Here is a 12,284-nt window from a genome sequence, read left to right as displayed (position 1 = left end):
ACACTTTACTCCAATTAAAAACAACATTTTAAGATTAAGTTTTCCATTTTGATGATTTGGATTTTTTTTTGATTAAGTTGATTGCAAAAGCCTAAAAAAGTAGTTTAAGAATAACCAGGGGCACTCTTGAAATTAAAGTTGAAAGGTAAAGCAGTCCAGTCTCCTTTACTTGTGAAATGTCTCAAATTAAAGACTCAGTAGAGTTAAATGTTTATTAGTAGCGCCCTGTTACTTGCAGCTGTTTACAAGTGTGTCACTATGGAAACCACTACGTAATCAAACAGGAAAGGGAATGCAGTGTGATACCGGAAGTACGCCTTGTAAAACCAACTACTTGATAATTCCGCCAAGGGTGAGAAGCCAACAACAAAAGTCGTTTTTAAGTTTAGAATATCAAGATGGGAACTACAGCAAGTCAACTTGGTAAGGATTTGCTTTCAGAATACCAAGTAAGTACCTGAAGTGATCCCCAAAAGCAATTATGTTTGTAAAGTTGATCGAGTACCGAAAGTTGCGTGCAGTTGTTGTTACGCCCTGTAATAATAACCAAGAATGACGTAGGAGCTATATTTTGGCATTTTAAGCACGTTTAGATTTACTTGAAGTCTGCAGTTGTATTATTTAGTTTAAAGTTAAACTTATCACTTTTAATAGGTTTTTCTTGAAGTGCCAGTAATCATGTCATGACGCCTGTAAAAAATAGGAAATGCAAATTTTGCGAGTCTGCATGCATTATTTAAGGAAGTACTATTAAACTATTAAACTAACTATTAAAAGTAACACACAAAACTTGTTTTAAGTTACATGTAGCTGTTGCCAATCTAATAATAACCACTTTGACTTTCAGGAGCTGACATTTTTGACAAAACAAGAAATTCTTCTGTGAGTGATCCTGCATGCCACAGAACACATTTTTTTTTTAACCAAAATCAGAATGTAATCAATCTAGCACTGCTTTTCCTGAGTAATCATTATCTTTTTGTTTAGTGCTCACAAGAGATTCACTGAACTGCTCACGAAAGATGAGAAAGATCTTCCAAGCGTAAGAGTATCGATGGGAAGGATTCTTGCTCTGCCAGAGCTAAAGGTGACAATATATTTAACATCAAAACAGACTGATGTGCTGCTCATTGTCTATTACGTTCATTGTTCAATGAAAGTCTTGAATTTCTGTTTTGTGTCTACAAGGAAGTGCTACAAGTATTTTTTTTGTACGTCTATGAGGAAGTGCTACAAGTACTGATAAACTGAACTGACCCTTGTACCTTTTGTCGTCACAGTCAAACCCTTTCAGGAAACGAATCTGCCATGTTTTCTCCACATCTGAGCTGAAAGATGGAAGCCTGACATTTGAGGACTTCCTCGACCTCTTGAGTGCCTTCAGCGACTCTGCTACCTTGGAAATCAAATCCCACTATGCATTCCGTATATTTGGTAAATAAGACTTTTTTTTTTTTTAAATGTAGTTATTGATTTAAACACAAGGATATCTGACTGTATTGTGCTTAATGATTTACAGACTTTGACGATGATGGAACTCTTGATTGTGGCGATCTGGAGAAGCTTGTTAATTGCCTGACTGGTGAGACAGATGACACAAGACTAACGACTGAAGAAATGAGGCAGCTCATTGGCAATGTGAGTTCACAATTTTAAACAGTAAGGGGGGCAAACTACAAAATTCAAACACATTTTGGTTGCAAGTCGTTAACCTTCATCCCCCCCATGTTCTTCAGATTCTTGAAGAGTCTGACATTGACAAAGATGGAACTGTGAACCTCTCAGAGTTTCAGCATGTCATCTCAAGATCACCAGATTTTGTCAGGTGACTATAAATCATATTAATGTCATCACTAATATGTACTTTTACAAAACAAAATGTTGTTTCTTGTTTACTCTAACTGCTTCTATTATACTTTGGTTTCCAACAGTTCTTTCAAGATTGTGCTGTGAAGACCTCTAGCAGGATGTGGAAAAGCATCACCCGATAAATCTCATTGTGTTTAATTTTCAAGTAGAATAATTTTTAGATATTTGCCTTAAATTATATTTACATGTACTGCCTTGTCATGAATTGTTTGTGAAATATAAATCTGTATTTTTTTTAAATTTCTTTAAAGAAAATTAAAAATATTTCCAAAAACATTTTATTATAAAAGTTCTTTGTTTCAACAAACAGAAGGGAATCCCATTTTAATTTGAAGTACAAGCTTTTTCTTCCGCCTTGACCACAGCAGCAAAAGTGTTCCACGCTCCGCACACAACATCAACCACACACATCTGCTGCTCCCTGAAGAACTCCACACGCCGGGGCTCATCCAAACTGAATAAACTCTGGTGTCCAAGTTGGCCGTAGTCACCTGAAATAGTAACAGAAGAAAAGATGAAAGTTTAAGACATACTTAAGATGTGCTTAAAGATAACCTATTGGTATCGGGAACATGCTACAAAATGTAAAGGATATAAATATGTAGGTTCAAATTTAAGAAGCTTACCCCAGCCCCATGTGTAGAGGTCACCTTCGGCTGTTTTAAGAACATTTGAGATAATGATCATGAGGACTTTTGACTTGTCAAGAAATTGTGCATCAGTTGTTCAAGTGGGGTTTCTTACTCGTTACAGCAGCTGTGTGTCGGCAGCCACAGCTGACTGTCCTGATTTCACACGGTGGAGTGACATCCAGCAGAGCCGGGAACGCCTGGATTGATATAAATACCTCTTCGTGTTTCTCTCCCTCTTGTGGCTCTTTGGCAGGAGGTGTGGTGGCATGCTGGCATGGTGCTCCTGATCCTGTGTATTCATAATTTCAGTGCTTAGGACTTTTTATTTAGTTAATTCAAGAGGCTAATATAAGCAGCAAAATGGGCGACAAACATGAAACAAAAGTTAAGAGGATGGTGCGTACACAAAGTTCCAATAACTCAAATGCTTTCTATACCTTAGTTTAAAGTGCAATATAGTAATGACATAGATAATTTAGTTAATGTTCCTTATAATTTCAAACATATATTTAAAAAAAAGGTAAACATGGATGTCCTTTCAGATAAAATAATGGAGAATCAGTCGGCCCTAATGACCCTAACAGTCCTCTTATCTGTTATTCTCCTTTAACCAATTGGCAGCATCCTTTACAGAAACTGCTGAAATGTTTGTATCGAAGATCAGGGTTTTACAGGCGTGAACTGTACCCCATATTGTATTTCTTTAATATCTCTTCCAATAAGGAAACATATGTACCTGCTTGTTGGCCTGTTTGCTGCTGCAGAGCTTTTCTTAGACCTCGTGATGGAAGTCCAAGCTGGCCACTTTCATTCCAGCCCCATACATAAAGGTCCCCTCCATCTGAAAAAATAAATAAATAAATAAACGTCATTGGAGGTCAAGATGATGCTATAAACTGTTTTAACATCCTGTAGGACACTCACCACTGATACACACAGAGTGCCAAGCTCCTGCAGCGACACAGCTCATGGGCATCCCCCAGAGTGCTTCAACTGCTCTGGGCTCCTCTTCAGAGGTCAGGCCTCCATGCCCCAGCTGACCATGGCTGTCAGGTCATAACATCCAAATGCAAAAGATCAAGGTATGCATGAAGTTCTCGTTGATCACATTCCATACAAAAAAAAGGATGTGAGAATTGTATACCTGCCAAGTCCCCATGTGTACACAGCTCCAGAGGCAGTGAGGAGGATGGCATGCTCTGCACTCAGTGAGAGACTCTTGGCTTTCAGATGTGGTGATAAGGAGCGATAGAAAGGTGGCTTCATGGCTATGTAACCCCCAGGGACCAATGGGAGACTCAAAGGGGGTCCTAAGAAGCAACAAGATGTTATATCCCAATGGAAGTATTTCAGGTGTAATAGAAGATCAGCAAAATTAAATGAGTTAGGGATTAGGCTACCTCTGGTGTCCGGTTGTGTTTTTATTTCCATGCTCCATGCCGGAGCCTCCACTTCTTTCTGCAGATCCCAGGACTCAACTCTGTCCGGGAAAACCAGGGTCAGGTAAGATTCACTGATGAAGGCATCTGTACAGCCACTGCTGTGTTTCACATAAGACTCTGCACAGAAACCTGCCAGACTCACATGGCTGTCCCCTGATAAATAGACAACAGAAAGAATACACCAGATTAAAACTATGTAAAGGCTGTGATTCATTTACGTAATAATAGTGTCAAAGTGGAGCGCTGTTTGTCTCCTGACAGACTTACCATCCAGAAGAGAAGATGCTCTTCGACTCCAGCTTGCTTTAATTTGTACAGATTTCCAGCAGCAGTCACTGCTTATGGTTAGCTCTGTCGGGCTACTCACTGTTACGTCCTTTACAGCGTCGCTACTTTCTCCTTTGGGTGCTTTGACGTGGACATATATCTGTCCAAATGCATTGAAGCCAAAGCCAAACCACCTCATCAGAAAAGCTTGGGCTTGGATTGGTTTCTCATTGAAGCGCAGTTATCCGCAAACTTTGAACGAGGATGTAGTTAGCATCGGGGAGTATTGCGCATGCGCCCTCGTAAGGCTGCATTTAACATTTGACAGAGGAGATTCAATTACTCATTACTCATGATTCATTACTTTGCATGAAGGGAAACGACAGTTCGGGTACAGAGATTTTATTTTTTTCTGCCCATGTGTTCAGTCAACAAAAAAACTACAACAACCAGCCATACAATTATCACACTTGGAATGTAGTGGAGTGACAAGAACTGCAATGACATGAAATACAGAAGCAGACAGTAATAAAACCATTGTGTTTCTGCTTGTTGTTCTTCAAGAACAATTATATAAAAATGAATTAAGTAGAAGATCGGTAGGATCGAATGGAAATTAAAGAATATATTTTTAGGAAGGATAGCCATATATTGTGTAAATATGAGGCATGTCAAGATTAAGTGAAGAACATATAGAGTGGACAATTTAGTCTCAATGTGGAACTTTCAGCATAATAAAGAAAAATAAAATGTGTGTAAAAACATTGTGAAAAAAACAATCAAAGCTCATTTGTGACACACTGTAAGTATGAGCTGGTTTTCATTGAATACATTTCCTCTTTTTTTTGAATGCCTTAAGTTTCTAGTTAAGACGTTGGAGTATTTCAGCTTGTGCCCCTCCGGACTGATTTTCTGCAAAAGTGAAATCACTTCACTGGTCCCATATAACCCTCAGAGCACTTAACTTTGCCTGGAGGCACATTCACATACTGCAGCGGTGCTTTCATGGTTCAGGTTCTTTGCTCTTTCCCTTTCCGTCCCTGGACATTATGATGTTGTACTCTATTGCCTTGTCCAGACATTTCTGAGCGATCTTAGAAATAGGCTCAGGCATGCCCTCTCCCCCCTTTGCCAGGACTGAAAGAATCTCCAGAGCTTCACTCTCTATGAGTGTCTCAGCCAGACTCTTCTCTGCCTGCATCATGTTGTGAACTATGACTACTCCACGATGACGCAGGTCAGATATTTCACTGAGCAACAGTGTCTGTACAATCTCGAGCCAGTGGGTTGTCTGAGAAGAGAGGACAATAAGGGGTCATAAAATAGAAATATGATTCATAGAAGTATGTGACAGTGCAGACTGGTGGAAGTCAGGGGGCAGTGGTATGCTTACTGTTCCAGGGATGCGGGCGCAGAGCTCAGGCAGCTCAGCTGTCAGCATGGCCAGAGTTCCTGCAGCAGCCTTCCGCAGCCTCTCATCCTCCTCTCCGCTGTACAGCACAAGCAGCTTCAAGCGATCGCTCCCTGTGGCCAGGTACAGCTTCTGCACCTGAGGACAACACCAAAAACTCACCACTCGAACTTTTCAACATGTATGTGCCACAGAATAATCCATGACTGTCTTTTTAAAAAAAAAATGTTTTACCTCTGTGCTTAAAACCAGATTACACATGCACTCTGTGGCAGAAGCTCGGACCAGTTCGTGCTCTTCAAACATGTAACCTTCCACTTTTGGGACGGCCTTCTCCTTTATGATCTTTTGTCTGTGGAACAACACAAGTCACCATTAAGTAAATGCCCTCAACAGTGAACAATAAATGTGAATTAAGACAAAACAAGGAAGGCAGAGTAATACATCATAAAGGCATATGCATTAAAGGGACAAATTCACTGAAATGAGGTCTCCTTAGTTATGTAAAAAAAAACAGGACCAGCTCACGACTTTGATGAATAAAATTAAGATGGCCAGCATTAAGAGATTTGTTTGAGAAGTTGATTTGCAGAATATATCAAAAAGTAGAAAAAGTAGTGACACTATTGGGTTTCTGCCAACAAGTTCAAACTCTTACAAAACCTGACCTGACTGCATTACATGTACAACAAGACATTGTATTATATTCTTAGGAGAGACCTCCCCCTAGTGGCAAACCTGAGTCTTTCACTGATGCCAGCCAGGTTGGTGATAGCCATGAGTGCTTCGAAGTTTTGCAGCAGGGTGCATTCAAGACTCAAAAGACTGACCAGGGGACGCACCACTTCATAGATCTGACAACAGAAAGTCAGACGAGGTTAAACAGCAAAGTTCTTTAGGTTTGTTTTCAACTTAGAAGCTTTTCTACAGAATGCAGTTGTCACCCTTTCTCCTGGGAAGGCGATCTCTGGGTTAGATGTGATGGTTATCTTTGCCAACGCTTGTGCTGCTTTGATTTTACCAACATCTGTGTTGTCAGACACCAGTGGTATCAGAGCCTGTGGAGTAGAGAGAATAATCACTGTGAACCTCCTAAAGGCAAGCCGTTTGGTCAGTGTGCAGAAAAAACACCTGTATATTTATCACAATGCTCTACCTTTCCTCCCCCCTGTGCCACCACTGTGCCTCGGTCCTCCTGTCGCTCCACCAAAGCCAAGAAGACTCTGCCAAGAGAAATGGCATTTACAGAAATTGTACAGGGTGAAAACAGTGACAGGGAAATAAACAAAGTGTAATTTCCCTACCTGCTTATACACTCCCTGCAGGCTTCAGTAAGGGCAGGACTCTCATTTTTGACCATACACACCAACGCAGACACCACACCAGCCTCCAACAGCTTCGCCAGTCTTTTCTCCACATAGGAAGAAGCATCCTGGCAGACAAAGACAGACATGTTTATGTAGCACAACAAATCTTTGAAAGAGAAATGCAGGCAGAAAAAAACACCTGAAGAGTTAGAGAAGTAAATAAGGGCATATTGTTTGATGTTAGTTCTACATAAAAAAATAATACCTTGGGGTGCTCCTCAGGCACATGCTGCTTTGCATACTTAGCCAGCTCCACCATCTGAGGGTCTGGTTTCTCAACATCATAGCTGTTGGTGCAATTCACTAATGTGGAGCCCACAGCAAAGAGCACCGTCTTATCTTCAGACTGATGGAACACAGGGAACAAAAAACAAGATCGTCAAAGCTCTTCTGGTCAACACAATACTTTTTTTTCGTATAATCCCATGTGAAGGTTTCAAATAGTGTCAAAAAAAAACTTCTGAGAGGGATCCGACATCATTGAACTAGTGTCCTGTTTTCACAAGTTGATAACCTTAAAATACATTCTCAAGTCAAACCTTAGCGAGTTCAAACATTCCCAGGAGAGCATTCTTGTCCTGCACCAAGTCCTCTTTCACATCAGCATCAAACGTGAGGTAGGCGAGGCCTTCCACCGACCACCGGCGGGAGGTTGCAGGCAGAGCCTCGTTACATAGCCACCTACAAGAGAAAAAAAGTACAGCTTGCTACATATTTTTATATGCAAGAAAAAAACACTTCTTAATTGTTGTTTTGAATCAGCTTTGCACTTTGTGGACACATCTTTCTTAATCTGTACCCAGGTTCAATAATCAACTCAGGCAAACATACTTCCTGCACTGCTTGGCGAGCTTAAGTGTGGATCCCTCTGCAAACTGCTTCATGCTGAAATCTGTCCCTCCTGCTGATCCAAGCTTGCACAAACCCTGTGTAACAACAACCACAAACCATAGTTCATTTATTATTATGCAGAGATGGTCTTTTCTGCATCTGTCTAAATAAAAATAGTTTTGCTGTGACATTTACCACCAGGGCTCTAACACGTATCCTGTCATTCTCGCTCTTCTTGTAGAGGTCCTTCAGAAGAGCAACACCATTGGCTGTAATGAAGGAGGCTCTCTTGGCCTTTCCTGCAGCATGGATAAGAGCCTCCACTGCCACCTGCTGGTGTGTAACATCTTCCGAGGCGCACAGAGAGATCACTGCATCCATCATTCCTGACATCTCCATGGTTCTGTTACCAACCTCACTCGGTCCTTGGAGGAGCACGGATACTGTCTGGATAGCCCGCAGCTTGGCCTCCGGGCCAGGTCTGCTGAAGTGTTGTCTACCAAGATAAGTATCAGATAAAAAAAAAGGTTATGGAAAAACAATCTACTGTTCATTCATAGCTGCAGCATGAAGCAGCCCAAGTAAATAAGACTAAGGGAGCTATCAGAATAGTTTCAGTGTCTGACTCACTGCACATATTCTTCACACAGTTTGTTAAAGTTCTCCCTTTCTTTGTCGCTCTTTAGGTCATCGTAGAGTTTATTAAGCAAGACAGAGCAGCTCATGTGGGAGTTGTCTGTAAGAGGAATCCCTTCTGAGAGCTCAGGGACCGTCCCAGCCACTTCCAAGATTTTCTTTAAACCTGACGGAAGACAAAGAGTTCATTAATGCCAGATAAAGCTAGTGGCAGAGTGTCTGAAATGGACATGAGGCTGTAGTTTGTTATAGGGATTTGAAAACCCACAGTAAACATTCATTCCTTCTTCATTTAGTAGTGTGAAATGTGTAATGGATATGTTTGGCAGAGGGTCTATATCTGTTTTGTATCCATCATAGCATAAGAGGTATGTGCAGGTGTGTTTCATACCCTGGTCTATCACCCATAGGGTGACCGAGTTATCTGGGTTTTTCAAAGACTTGCGAGGAACTTGTTTGACCAGGAGGTTGATGGCGCTGTCTCTGCCCTGTCCTGACACACTGGAAGCTGACATCATTTCCAAGAGGTGGCGTAGCATTGAACGTAGCTCTTTGGATGGTTCTGTGTTAAATTTATAGAGTCAAAGTTGGTTAAAAGAGCACATAGAGACAAAATAAAAAAAACCTTGTGATAGGTCAACTTTCAAGTGTGGCCAACTTCAAATAAAAAGAAGGCCAGAGACCAGACTCACCAGGAAGAATTGCTTCATCTTTCCCTCGAATTTCTTTATTCATTCCCTCTGTCAGAGCCTCAAACATAACCTGCAGCAGGTGGCAGGCAGCCAGAGACACAGCCGAGGCTCCTGATCCCATTACTGCACACAGCTGCTCCATTCCCAACTCATTCACTATAGCCATAGTCTAGGAGCAAAAGTAGATTAATAGTCAACAGTAGGCTACAAATCAGCACAGCAATCAACTAGCATTGTGTTGAGTACATTTCTTCTTGACCTATATGGATGTAGATGTAAATAAACATCTACTAATCTGTGCTATAGCAGACATTATACTAGATCGAAAAAAATTGATAGAAATGTAAGAAATATAATACAAATAAGATGGTCATCACCATGGAAACACTCCCTGTATTTACTTTAAGTTCCAGGCAGAAAATATATATTTGCATGCTTTGAATTCAGTAAAGATGCAATGGAAAGTCACACTTACTCTGGACTGATGCCCTGTACACAACCCCACAAGGGTTCTCAAGGCAGAAAGGACGATATCCTCCTGCTTTGATTGAAGAAGTTTCTGTATAAGCTTCACTCCATCATTTCGGAAGATCTGCTCAGCCCCTGCGTCTTCTCGAGATAAAACCACTAAATTCTGGGCAGCCTGAAATCACACATTGAACCGTGTTAATTTGGTACACTACAACTTTTCAGACAGATAAAAGTCAAAAATGAATACATACAAGTCAAAACACAAAAGAAAAGAGTGAACTATTGCAGGTTATTATGTCTGTTTATGTTTGAGCTCCCCTTACCTTCTGTCGATCTGAGTCACCTGCAGATGCATCTAAGAGGAGGGAGAACATTTGCTGCACACGAGCATCCGTGGAGTTTAGTTGCACCGACTACAAGTTCATGAGAAAATACTCATATTAGCAACACTTTCTCCAGGTCACTGTTTCAAATACAAGACACAGTTCTCATGCCCACTATCTGAAAACAAAGAAAACACCTTTTGCTGGATCTGTGCTCCCAGCTGTCTCAGCAAATCCTGGAAGGCTTTGTTTTTAGGCTCCAGCTGGGCACACTTCTGAGCATCCATAAAAGCTTGGTCAAGCCGACCAAGCTTGTGGAAAGCCTGAGCTCTCCTGAACCTGGCCTTCACATCACCTGGGTCAGTATCAAGGGCTGCAGAGAATACCAGTTGTCAAATTCAATACATGAATGCACCTAAAGCACATAGATATTTATATTTCCATATGGGGTGAAAGTTGTTAAACCAATACTCTAATTTTACCCGTAATTGCAGCTTATCAAACTACCATTAACTTGCTAGTACTTCCCTCAATCACTGATAGGTGTTAAGAGTAGTTCTGAAACATACTGTACCCAGGGGTCTAATTTTTATCATCATTTTATCATCTACCACAGTGTAAAAGAGTTGCTAAGCTGTAATTCAAATAGAATAGAATAGAATTACTTTATTGATCCCAAACTGGGAAATTGTGGCGTTACAGCAGCAGGTTATCCAAACACACAATATGAGTAAAAAACACAATGTTAGCAAATCTAAACACAATATAATATTAAATACAAAGTAAATAAGCACTAAAAATATCAAAACTAAGAATGTGAATATATACAACCAGGATTTAACTAAGCATGTGCCTTTGAATTGCCCCCTGGGGACAAATAAAGCTTTTTGACTTGAATTGAATTGATTACTAGTCTTAAATAGGAAGATTAAATCTGGAAGATTAACTCTAAATGTGCAAGAACAGAGTTGTAAATGATTGTAAATTAAATATGAAAGATTAACTCTAAATGTGTAAAAACAGAGTAGTAAATGGACAGTATTGACATAAGTTAAAGTGCATGAGTGTAGACATATTATAAGCAGAAACTATACAATAATGCACTATTTTTTAACACATTGCTCCCCAAAGCTGATGTCACTCAGCATCCATGTTTTGAAAATACATCCCAGATAAAGTCCTCAGCAGGATCTAGTAACTGTAAGTTACTACGCCTAAGGATGGAGCATTAAGTGTGATTACAATAGAGATGTATGATTTTAAATTATGGACTATTTCATAAAACTGACCTGACTTCATTTTGTTGGGTGATGTGAGGCTGATTTATAATAACATAAAAACGTCTATCTGTGATGTCTAACATGAGCAGGTGTTTACCTTTGGATGCATCAGCCTCTGCCTTGTTAAACTCCTCCAGCTTCAGGTAGCAGGCACATCTGTTGCGGTGAAGGACAGCTCTCTCTGTCTCTCTGTCACTCAACTTTAATGCTTTAGTGTAACAGCAGGCAGCACCCTGCATATCTCCTGCCTTGAACAGGGTATTCCCCTCCTCCTTCATAGCTGTCGAGTCCTGGGTTCAAGAGAAAAGGTTAGCTACAAGAACTCAGCATGAAGAAAATGATGAAAACTATCATCTGAATCAAATCTGCGAAGCTACAACAACAGACGACTATTTGGATAACTTACCTTTTCTTTTTCGCTAACTTCCATCTTCACTGTACTACAGACAATGCAAAAATTACTTTTAAGGATAATAAAATATCTAATTACACTCTACTTTTCCCACAAACAATGCTCACTCCAGTCAAACTACGTTACATCTTGCTTCGCTTCCGGGTGCCAGGAGCACGTTGATGACGTTTAGGTGTCGGTCCCGCCCATCTGCCCACACTACATGACCATAAAAGGAAGATATGAGCCTGAGCTTCCAAAGCGCCCTCTCTGCTTTATTTGGTTAAATATCCAGGCTGTCCACAAAGACACTGTGGGGCTATGAAGCTGCACATGAAATAAAATGAGGAGAAAAATTCTGACTCAATGTTTTTTTATGCATTCAGCTATGGTTCAATGAGCCTTTTTCTGTTTTTTTTTCTGTTTTAAACCATTGTCTAAAACCATACTGTATGAAGGGATTATAAATTGAAACTAATTGCTGTATTAAAAGTTAATCGATCATTAAATAAGGCTTAACAGTTAAGCAGCTGAATAACTTTTAGATTGAGTGACTGAGAAATCACTTTCTCATGACCTAATCCCTTCATAAACAACCTGTTTAGCATTTACAACTTCAGGCTTCATTAATGTAAACAAATTGTCAACATTTAAAGATGTAGACTTGACGGA

At 40.3% G+C, this 12,284-nt stretch overlaps 3 protein-coding genes across 3 annotated transcripts; 1 reads left to right on the top strand and 2 right to left on the bottom strand.

The window, feature by feature from the left end:
* The first annotated feature begins 291 nt into the window (after positions 1–291).
* LOC132973246 (calcium and integrin-binding protein 1-like) lies at positions 292–2,145 on the top strand. The gene is made up of 7 exons (XM_061036592.1): positions 292–449; positions 848–882; positions 988–1,087; positions 1,281–1,434; positions 1,520–1,638; positions 1,737–1,825; positions 1,932–2,145. Exons 1-7 carry the CDS (start codon positions 399–401, stop codon positions 1,951–1,953), a joined length of 570 nt encoding a protein of 189 aa, XP_060892575.1. The 5' UTR covers positions 292–398; the 3' UTR covers positions 1,954–2,145.
* LOC132973245 (RCC1 domain-containing protein 1-like) lies at positions 1,929–4,517 on the bottom strand. Its single transcript, XM_061036591.1, has 8 exons — positions 4,211–4,517; positions 3,902–4,096; positions 3,646–3,811; positions 3,426–3,547; positions 3,238–3,342; positions 2,614–2,790; positions 2,496–2,525; positions 1,929–2,360 (listed from the first exon to the last, which is right to left on the bottom strand). Exons 1-8 carry the CDS (start codon positions 4,407–4,409, stop codon positions 2,194–2,196), a joined length of 1,161 nt encoding a protein of 386 aa, XP_060892574.1. The 5' UTR covers positions 4,410–4,517; the 3' UTR covers positions 1,929–2,193.
* Positions 4,518–4,596: 79 nt separating this feature from the next.
* On the bottom strand, positions 4,597–11,800 carry unc45a (unc-45 myosin chaperone A). Its single transcript, XM_061036590.1, has 19 exons — positions 11,628–11,800; positions 11,319–11,511; positions 10,139–10,314; positions 9,942–10,031; positions 9,623–9,790; positions 9,148–9,316; positions 8,847–9,017; positions 8,450–8,621; positions 8,015–8,315; positions 7,820–7,914; positions 7,528–7,669; positions 7,194–7,334; positions 6,926–7,053; positions 6,778–6,844; positions 6,566–6,679; positions 6,360–6,475; positions 5,856–5,973; positions 5,604–5,759; positions 4,597–5,501 (listed from the first exon to the last, which is right to left on the bottom strand). The coding sequence occupies exons 1-19, from the start codon at positions 11,649–11,651 to the stop codon at positions 5,214–5,216; spliced, it is 2,829 nt and encodes a 942-aa protein (XP_060892573.1). The 5' UTR covers positions 11,652–11,800; the 3' UTR covers positions 4,597–5,213.
* Between the last annotated feature and the right edge of the window lie 484 nt (positions 11,801–12,284).

The sequence above is a fragment of the Labrus mixtus genome, chromosome 4 (genome assembly GCF_963584025.1).
Source record: "Labrus mixtus chromosome 4, fLabMix1.1, whole genome shotgun sequence".
NCBI lineage: Eukaryota > Metazoa > Chordata > Actinopteri > Labriformes > Labridae > Labrus > Labrus mixtus.
The sequence above is the reverse complement of the archived record's forward strand: the minus strand, read 5'-3'. Positions and strand labels throughout refer to the sequence as shown.

Excerpts from the sequence above, each read along its gene's own strand:
- LOC132973246 (XM_061036592.1), top strand. The coding sequence starts at position 399 with ATGGGAACTACAGCAAGTCAACTTGGTAAGGATTTGCTTTCAGAATAC. Across the intron at positions 1,088-1,280 it reads TTGCTCTGCCAGAGCTAAAG|TCAAACCCTTTCAGGAAACG; the intron begins GTGACAATATAT and ends TTGTCGTCACAG. Across the intron at positions 1,639-1,736 it reads TGAGGCAGCTCATTGGCAAT|ATTCTTGAAGAGTCTGACAT; the intron begins GTGAGTTCACAA and ends CATGTTCTTCAG.
- LOC132973245 (XM_061036591.1), bottom strand. The coding sequence starts at position 4,409 with ATGAGGTGGTTTGGCTTTGGCTTCAATGCATTTGGACAGATATATGTC. Across the intron at positions 3,548-3,645 it reads TACACATGGGGACTTGGCAG|CCATGGTCAGCTGGGGCATG; the intron begins GTATACAATTCT and ends ATGACCTGACAG. Across the intron at positions 2,361-2,495 it reads CCTCTACACATGGGGCTGGG|GTGACTACGGCCAACTTGGA; the intron begins GTAAGCTTCTTA and ends TTACTATTTCAG.
- unc45a (XM_061036590.1), bottom strand. The coding sequence starts at position 11,651 with ATGGAAGTTAGCGAAAAAGAAAAG. Across the intron at positions 10,315-11,318 it reads AGAGGCTGATGCATCCAAAG|CCCTTGATACTGACCCAGGT; the intron begins GTAAACACCTGC and ends TATTCTCTGCAG. Across the intron at positions 7,054-7,193 it reads TGCCTGAGGAGCACCCCAAG|GATGCTTCTTCCTATGTGGA; the intron begins GTATTATTTTTT and ends TTTGTCTGCCAG.